This window comes from Petaurus breviceps, unplaced genomic scaffold (assembly GCF_028583685.1).
Source record: "Petaurus breviceps papuanus isolate PSGF00001 unplaced genomic scaffold, PetGlider_PUasm1.0 103, whole genome shotgun sequence".
Classification (NCBI taxonomy): Eukaryota; Metazoa; Chordata; class Mammalia; order Diprotodontia; family Petauridae; genus Petaurus; species Petaurus breviceps.
The window spans coordinates 2,658,257-2,667,498 of record NW_027185588.1 but is presented as its reverse complement, the minus strand read 5'-3'; the positions used below and the strand labels follow the sequence as shown (position 1 = coordinate 2,667,498).

At 45.7% G+C, this 9,242-nt stretch overlaps 1 protein-coding gene across 1 annotated transcript in view; it reads right to left on the bottom strand.

The window, feature by feature from the left end:
* The window catches only part of SAXO5 (stabilizer of axonemal microtubules 5), a 12,002-nt gene extending 3,424 nt beyond the window's left edge, over positions 1-8,578 (bottom strand). Inside the window, exons 1-5 of the mRNA XM_069108231.1 lie at positions 8,001-8,578; positions 6,576-6,679; positions 6,395-6,495; positions 2,941-3,056; positions 2,614-2,729 (exon numbers count right to left, since the gene is read on the bottom strand). Coding sequence (XP_068964332.1) covers positions 2,614-2,729; positions 2,941-3,056; positions 6,395-6,495; positions 6,576-6,679; positions 8,001-8,550 — 987 coding nt within the window. The 5' untranslated portion in view covers positions 8,551-8,578. The remainder of the gene's footprint in view (positions 1-2,613; positions 2,730-2,940; positions 3,057-6,394; positions 6,496-6,575; positions 6,680-8,000) is intronic.
* Between the last annotated feature and the right edge of the window lie 664 nt (positions 8,579-9,242).

The following is a 9,242-nucleotide window of genomic DNA, read 5'->3' as shown; positions in this document are numbered from 1 at the left end:
AAGGAAGGAAGGAAGGAAGGAAGGAAGGAAGGAAGGAAGGAAGGAAGAAAAAGACAGGAATATCAAGGATCAGAATTTAACAGAACCAAGAAGCGCCCAGCAGTAAAATTACCCACAGCCTGAAAATAGTGTGATGGAATGGAAAGAATGTTTACCTCAAGAAATTCACCTAGCTTTCTGTAGGCTTCAGCCATCATGGAAGGGAGTTCAACTAGAAGACCTCTGAGACCCTCAAGTTAAATTCCTGCCTTAGGATTTACTTGCTAGCTTTGTGATCCTGGGTAATCTATTCCACCTGTTTGCCTCAGTTTCCCCATCTGTAAGATGGGGATTATAATAGCACCCCCCCTTTCAGGGATGCTGTGAGGCTCAAAGGAGGTGACATTTGTAAAGAACTAGATAAATACTAGCTATTATCGTGCTGCTGGGGTTCCCTACCTCCTCCCATCCCTGCAGTGATCTACTGCTAAGCTCTGAGAACCCAGAGCTCAGCTGAACGCCCCTAAGTGGCCCCTTATTGCTCCTTCTCAGGCCCAGAAACTCGGTAAGGACAGATTTTCCTCCTCCCCCAAGGCCTTGGTCAGGACCTCTCTGTAACAGCAAGCACCCCAAGTGTCCTCAGGGTTGCTGCCACCACAGGTTCTTGGATCTGCTTTGATAAAGGAAAGCAACTTAAAATGGGTTAACAAGCTTACTTTAATCAGTCAAACATATATCGTTTACCTTGTTCAGGGGAAAAAGGTCAGCACCCTGAACTTCAAAGTACACAGGCAGAATTATCAAGACAGAAACAGATCAAGTAGACAGCTTTCCAAACTGTCCAACCATTACATCCATACCAAATCAACATCTGGGTTTTTCAAAGCCAGGGGGCTCTGGACAACGGCTTCCCAGAATCCAGATCAAATCACAGAACACTTCTCAAAGTGAGCCCCAAAACAAAGCCTCACATCAGGGCTTATATAGCCTTCTCCTGGCTCAGAGAATGTAACAACCTTATTGACCCACTGGCTAATCAAGAAGTATCTACTGAAAAACAAGCCTCCCACCCCAGGCTCCAGGTGCGCTTTTGCCTAGGGGCAGGGAAGATCTTTAAAATTTACATTCCCATTGCACTGTCCCCAGATGCCAAGGTCAGAAGTTACATTTAGGGTGGCTAGGGAAATGAGGAGGGGCAACAAGCAGGTTTGCACCCTCTCTTGATTCTCCTCCTGCTTCTTTGACGGCTCTTTCTTTGTCTCCTTTGCTGGATCCTCATCTGTCATGCTCTCTAATCATAGGTGTCCCTCAGTGTTCTGATCTAGGTCCTCTTTCCCTCTCCTCCTAGGCTGCTTCACTTGATGATCTTGTCAGCTCCCATGGATGTAATCTGATGATTCTCAAATCTACCTTTCCTGCCCCAATCTCTCTGCTGACCTCCAATCTCACATCTCCGACTGTCTTGTAGACATCTTAAACACTGATACATCCAAACCAGAACTCGTTATCTTTCTCTAAGTCCCCACCCCTCCTAACTTCACTAATATCGTCAATGGTGGCACCATCCTCCCATCCTCAGGGTCATACATAACCTAGGAAGCATCCTGGACTCCTCACTATCTCTCACTGAACACATCCAAGCTGTTGCCAAGGCCTGTGGATTTCACCTTTTCAATATCTCTCAGACATGTTCTCTCCCCTGACACTTCTCAAACCCTGGTCCAGGTCCTTATCACCTCATGCCTGGACTATTACAAATAGCCTGCTGATGGGTCTGTCTGTCTCAGATCTTTCCCCCACTCCAATCCATCATCCATTCAGTCACGAAAATTATCTTCCTAAAGGTCAGGTCTGATGATGTCACCTCCTATTCAATAAACTCCCTCTTACATCCAGGATCAAATACAAAATCCTCTGCCCTTCATAACTTTGCTCCTGCCTGTCTTACCAGTCTTCTTAACAACTTTCTCCCTGGTTGGTCCAGTGGCACTGGCCTCCAGGCTATTCCATGAACAAGATACTCTTTGAGCTCTAGGCATTTTCTCTGACTCTCCCCCATGTCTAAAATTCTTTGGCTCCTCTGCTCTGAATCCTGACCCCCTTAGCTTCCTTTAAGTCCTGACTAGCATCATACCTTCTATAGAAAGCCTTCCCCCATCCCCCTTAATTCTTCCCCCAATTAATTATTTCCTATTTATCTGGTATATTTTTTGCACGTTGCCTCCCCTATTAGACTGTAAGCTCCTGGTGGGTAAGAACTGTCTTTGGCTTCTTCTTGTATCCCCCGCACTTCGCACTGACATGTAGTAGGGACTTAAAAGTGTTTACTGATTGGTTGCTTATACAAGAGACAGAGCCCTGGATTGGGAATGGATAGACTAGTGTTGTTTTTCATCTTTGTCACTCACTCATTGTGTGACTTTGGGCAAGTCTCTTCTCTGTGGGTCTCAGTTTCCTTATCTGTAACAAGAGAGGAAAGTGATCCCTGCTTGGCATCTCTCTCCTCCCATCTCCATGGAACCAGCTGTACACTGAGAAGATGGTTAAAGGGTGCTTCGAAAAGTAAAGATTGTCACCCCTCAAATTTCCCACCATCAGGAGAATGGGATCCCTGTTGAGGAAGCAGGGACTGACCCAAGTAAAAAAGTGGTGATTTGTGGTGAAGTTGCTTCTTTCCCGGCATCTTTCAGGGTCTTGGTCTTCCTTTAGTAGTAATGAATCTGCTTTAGTTTGATGTTTGAAGACTGGCTCTGTTTAGGGGAAACATATGTGGGTCCACCAGTCAGATCCTGATTTTTAATCTTCCCACCAGCCTCCCCTATCCAACAGGGACCGTATTCCCCACTCTCTCCCATCCTTGCCTGTCGCTTTCCCTGCCTCAGTTCTATCTCTGACCTAGTCCCTAATCCTGACTCTGCCCTGCCTTGCCCCAGTTGGAACCCAGACCCTGCCCCTGCCTACCAGATGCATCCACAGAAGCCTTGTCCTTGCTACTTGGTAGATAGCCATGGAAATCGCCATCCCCAGGCTGGATGTGCACCTGGAAAATGTTGGCTATAGCCTCTTTCTTGTTATACCTTCCGTGGAGAGATAGGAGAGAGAAGGGCAAAGCGCTGTGGACCAGGCAGAGAAGCACCCAAGTCCCATCTAGAGTCCCATCTAGACCTATTGGTCCAATACACTCCCCAAGTTAGGTCCACACCCTCAACTTTCTTCAGCCATCCTATGATGTAGTGGATAGAACTGAAATCAGGAAAGAGGGACCCTGGGGTTTAAATAACACCTCAGACACTTACTGGCTATGTGACTCCAGGCAAGTCGGTATCTGTAAACTAATGACTCACTCTCTAAGTGCCCAGTTAACTCTAAATGCACAATCCTATGATCCTTCCTATCTTATGCATCATCTCCAATCCTTCCTCAAATTGTCCCATCACTGCTCAACTCTTTGCAACCCTAGACTGTATCACTCCCACCAATCACCTCCTCCATCCACCCCTATTCACATGCTGCTGAATGGAACTGGAGGAAGTCACACAACCATGGTAACTAGAAGACACATGACCAATTCATGTTCTCCAACCTCAACTGGGTCCTTGCTGCAGCAAGGCAGTCTTCTTATTCCTCCCTAACTTATTCCCTGTCTCACTCCCCACAGAAGCTATTCTAAACCTTCCCTTCACTCCTCAAACCTTCCACATTACCCCTTCTACTGTCTCTTACCTGAGGACCTTGCTGAGGCCATTCATCACAAGCTCCCTCTTCTCTCCACCTCAAAACCCCTTGACATTATCTCCTACTCTCTCCCCCTCTCTACCAGTCTCTGACAAAGAAGTGGCACCTTTGCTTGCCAAAGACAACCTTTTTTCATTGCACTTGCTCCCATTCCCTTCCATCTTCTCCAGCAAATTGTAACTTCAGTCAGATCCTCTCTCTCTCTCTCTCTCTCTCTCTCTCTCTCTCTCTCTCTCTCTCAAATTTCTCCAATTTAAAAAAAATTTCACTGGACCCTACCTTCCCCTCATGTTATTATCCTATATCTGTCTTCCATTTCTTAGTCAAACTCTTTGAAAAAGTTGTCTACACTTACAGACTCCATTTCCTTTCCTCTGACTCCTTTTTTAAATTAGTCTTTTTTATCAATATAATTTTAACTTTTCTTCATTTTTTCTTTTAAAATAGATACTTTGCAAGCATTTATTATCTCTTCCTTACACTGAACCCCATCCCAACTGAACAATAAAAAGAAAACCTTCATAACAAATATGCATAGTCCAGCAAAACAAATTCCCATATTGATCACATTCAAAAATGTATGTCTCATTCATTTCTCTCGCAGAAGACCAGTTCCACATTGCTCATTCCCAATCCCTTCCCTTTGCAATCCAGCTTCAAACTTCACTCAACTGAAATTACTCTCTCCACAGTTAATGATCTTTTAATTGTCAGTTCTGATGGTCTTTTCTCATTACTTATGCTTCCCTAGCTTGCTACTGCCTTTGGTCCTATTTGATCACTTCTTCCCCCTGGAGACTCTTTCCTCCCCTCTACCTATTTTTGTGATGCTGATCTCTACTGATTTTTTTCTTGTGTAATGTCTTACTCTCCTTTCTTAGCTGATCCATATCATGTCCCCTATCTGTGGATGTCCCCCATGGCTTTTCCTTAAGCCTTCTTCTCTGCTTTCTCTAACCTCACCAACTCCCATGTGTTTAACCACCATCTTTAGGCAAATGGCTCCCATATCTACATATCTGAGCTTTCATCCTCCATCACCAAATGGCTATTGGATATCCCAAACTCCATACATCCAGAACCAAACTCATTATCTTTCCCTACAAATACAACACTTTTCCAAGCTTCTCTATCTCTACTGAAGGTACCATCATCCTTCCAGACTTCCAAGTTAGTAATTTTGACATTATCCTTTATTCCTTCCTCTTCCTCACCCATCATATTCAAGGAATTGCCAAACTCTGCTATTATTATCATTACCCTTACAGCATCTTTCCTCTCTGACCCCTTGTCCCTACTCATATAGCTAGCTCTCCTGATTCAGGACCCTTATCATCTCTCACCTAGATTTTTGTGACATCCTCCTACCTGGTCTCTCACCATGCTGGAGCCAAAATGATTTTCTCCAAAAAGAGATGTCTCTCCATTACTCAATCAATTCTAGTGACTTCCTTTCTTGGGCTCTGTTCAAATAAACACCTCTTTTTGGCTTTTAAAGCCTTTCACAACCCCATCCCAATCTATCTTCCCAGCCTTCCTGAACATCACTCCCTCTCTCACCATGTGCCTCACACAAACCACTAAATCTACCTCGCTATGGCTTTCACGCCTAGCCTTCATGTCTAGAATGTACCCCCTCTTCACCGCTGGCTCTTGGGGTTCCTCTCTTCCTTTAAGATGCTGCTCAGGTACTGTCTTCACAAAACCTTTCTTGACCCCAATTGCTAGTGCCCTCCCTGCCAATCTACACTATATTTACTTTGTTATGAGTCTCTTTTTATTTTTCTTATGTATGCTTCTATATCTACAGCTTGTCTCCTCCCATTAAACCTTTAATGAGCAGAGATTGTTTCATTCATTATGTTTACAACTCAGTTCCTAGTACAAAGCCTGCCACATAATGGGCACATTATACATTTGTTGTTTAACTAAGTGATAAACATTCCCCAGAGGGCCTGGGAGGAATAATTCTGTGTACTGGGAGGGATGAAAAGCAAGACGAGAAAATAAGTAGGAGAAAAGGAAAGTGAAGGAAAAAGGAGAGAAGAGATTGGAAGAGAATAATGAAGAAAAAGAAGGAGGGGAGGAGGGGGAAAGGAAAGGGTGGAGGAAGAGAGAAGAAAAGGAGATAGAGGGGAGGAGGAAAGGAAAGGAAAGGGGAGAAAAAGAAGAAAACTTCCCTCCTCCAAAAAGCAAAAAGGGGGGGGGGAAGGGGAAAGAAGAAAGAGAGGGAAAAGGAGACAAGAAAGTAGTGAGGAAGAGGAAAAAGTAGGGGAGAAGGAAAAGGAAGAAAAAGAAGAAGAAAGATTCAGAAAGGGAAAAGTGCAAGAATGATGCCTGGAAGAAAGGGGTAAAGCCTAGCAAACAGAAGTAAATTTGAGGCCCCTGCCAAATATTTGTATGTTTGAGGAGAAGAGGGTCATGTTTCTGTAACTCTCGGGTCCCTTCTAGTTGGAACAGCATAAGTTAATAATGGTGGAACTTCAGGCACTGGCTTGAGACCCGAAGGCCCAGTAGCTTCCCAAGAGGAGATGCCTTGGAGAGGGATGAGGTAGTGGTATCAGCAAGGGAGACTGAGGCCCCTTCCCAGTTTGAGCCCCATCATGGGTTTTCTTGGGACAGCACAGGTAGATTTTATCCCTCCATTTGGAGCTACCTCTCATTAGGATCTTAGCCATACCTGTGCTGGGGCAGGTCCTGCAGAGTATAGGCATTCTTCTGCTCTGAACAGATTCCTTCTAAGCCAATTTTGGAGTCTCCTAACTGCAGGTGGGAATTCAGCTGCAGACAGATAGGCACATAGTCAGTGCGAGTGCTGAAACCAGAGATGGCTTATTGCACTCAGTGAGGCAAAGGTTTACCTTCTCACAGAGGTGGGTAGGAGACATATATTTTCCTTGGAATTCCTCTCGATAGGAGGTATCTGGAAAAGGCTCCATTCCCCACTTCAGGGGAGAAGGTCCTCCTAGCAACAGTATAGATGAAAGGGGGTGGGGAAGAACAGAGACAGAGATCAGAGCAAGAAGAGATTTTTGAGGAGTGAAGCCCAGAGACAGAGGGAAGTGGGGACAGAGAATCAGGAAAAAAATGGGGCCCAGATGAGACATGGAGAGACAGAATCAGAAAGAGAGAGATATCAGAGCAAGAATAGTTGGAGAGCAGGGTGGAGAGAATAGAAAAACAGAGAAAGAGAAAAGAAACAGAGAAAAAGGACAGAACAGAAATCAAGACAGAGATGAAGACAGAGACAGACACAGAGCAGAACAGAAAGAAAAAAAGACCAGACAGAAAGGGAGACAGAGACAGAAAGGAAGAAGACAGAGATACAACAGGGACGGAGGTGATTAAAGAAAAACAAGAGACACAAAGAAAGAGGGGTACAAAGAAGGAAGGAGAAGGGTGGCCAGGTAGCACAGCAAGTAAGAGCACCAGCCCCAGTGTCGGGATGACCTGGGGATCGAATCTGGGCTCAGACACTTAGCACCCACCCAGAAACACCTGGCTGTGTAACCTTGAGCAAGTTACTTAACCCCAATTGCTTAAAAAAAAAAAAAAAGGAAGGAGAGACAAAGAAAAGACCAAGAAACAGAAATGGAAACAAGGGAGGATCAGGACAAAGAGGAAAGAGGAAGACCAAGAGGAGACAGGGGAGTGAGAAAGATACACAGAGACATTGTCTGTTTTCCATGATCCCAGTAAAACTGAGAGCAAAGGAGGATGGGGATTATTAGCTTCATTTTTACAGAAGGGACATTGCACCAGTGGAGGAGGATGAGGACTCACACAAATTCACTTAACAAGACAGTAACTGTTTGGGGACAAAAACCCGGGTCTCCTGCCTCCCAGACTCAGGGTCTTTTCATCGCAGAAGGTGCATGTAGGGTGTGAGGTCAGGACAGGTAGGGAAAGAACAAAGGTGAATCTTCCCATGAAGAAAGCCCAGCTTAGGTTCTGGTGAAGACTGTGCCCCCCCTCCCACTCCCTGACTGCTTACTGACACCTGAGAAAGGGTTTTAGGGAAGTCAAGTGTGGTTGGATCTCCAAGGAGAGGGAAATATTTCAGCTTTACCATCCATCCATTGTCCTCTCCTGATTTCCTTGGGAGCTGGGGACAGGAGGCAAAGGTGGGGGGGAAAGAGAAGCAGGAAGAAGAGAAGCTGAGACTATGGGCCCTTTAAGACTATGGCCAGAGCAAAGGGGGGACCAGAGCCCAGGTCAAGACAGGTTCTGGAAAGGTCCAAAGCCTAGGGCTTGGAGCTGGGGCAGAATTAGGGTGCCCCCCTCACCCAGGTGCAGGGAAGGTGCTGGGGCTTGGGGAAACCGTTGCTGGGGCACGAAGACCTGGCGATTGTGAGACAGGGGGATCCCCAGTTTGTCTCTGTCTCCACTGGGGAAGCTATCTTTATCGAACTGCCTGAGGGCTTCCTTGGTGAAAGGATTGAAGTCCTTGGGTCCTGGGTAGGTATACTTCTCTTGGAAAATGGTCTTGAAGACATTGATTCGGGGGTCTCCGTGCATCTTCAGGTGGCTTGTCTGTATCAGTGGGCTGGCACTTGATCGCAAGTTGATCGTTTCATGGACAGGAAAGGCTGTGTGCATCTCACTGCTGATCTCTCGGATCTTCTCCAGGTCCTGGTGGAAGAGCCCCTTGCTGGGGCCTGGCAGGAAGGGGGTAGCCGCATAGACACCCCAGTGGGCAGGGAACCAGCTGCCAAAAGTAGTCTTCATACACCCTTCCTGGAGGCGGGGGTCAAGCCCAATTTTGAAGTGGGAGGACTTAAGGAATTCAACTCTGGGGAGGGGAGCAGGGAGGAGCTTTGGGGAGCTGTCAGCCATCGCGGTCTCACAGAAGGAACCAGGTGGCAGTTTGGGCCCAAGTCAAATTTCAGGGGCTATGTACCACTGTCCTGCCAATGAAAGGAGAGAACACATGGTTACCAATGTTGGACTTAATTCATCAATTTAATCACTCATTCATTTAACACACATTTATTAAAGGGTCACCTCTCTAATATGGAAGAGGAAGAGGAGGAACATTTACATAGCTCTTACTATGTTCCAGGCACTGTGCCAAGTGCTTCCAGAGATTATCTCACCCTCTTCAACTTTCTTTTATGTGTCGTTTTCCGCATTAGAAGGTAAGTCCTTTAAGGTCAGAGACTGGCTTACTTTCTACTCCAATCTGTGTACTCAGCTCTCAGGGTCACTACCTGGTATATAGTCAAAGCATAATAAATATTTGTTGACTGACTGACTAAAGGTTACTGGTGCAAAGAGTTCTGGGAGAGATACAAAGTTAAGACCTGGTCCCTGCCCTCAAAAAGCTTGCAGTCTAGTAGAGATTATACCATCTGGTAACTAGAAAACACAATATTGCTTAACTGTAATATAGAAGCATAAAACTCTAGGGCTGAAGGGGAAGGTCCTGAATGACCCAGACCCCAGGTCAGCCTTGTGCCCAGCTTCCCTGCTTTCTGTCCTACTTTCTGAGAAAAAAAAAAAAAGTTTGGCCCAAGCACTATTCGTAA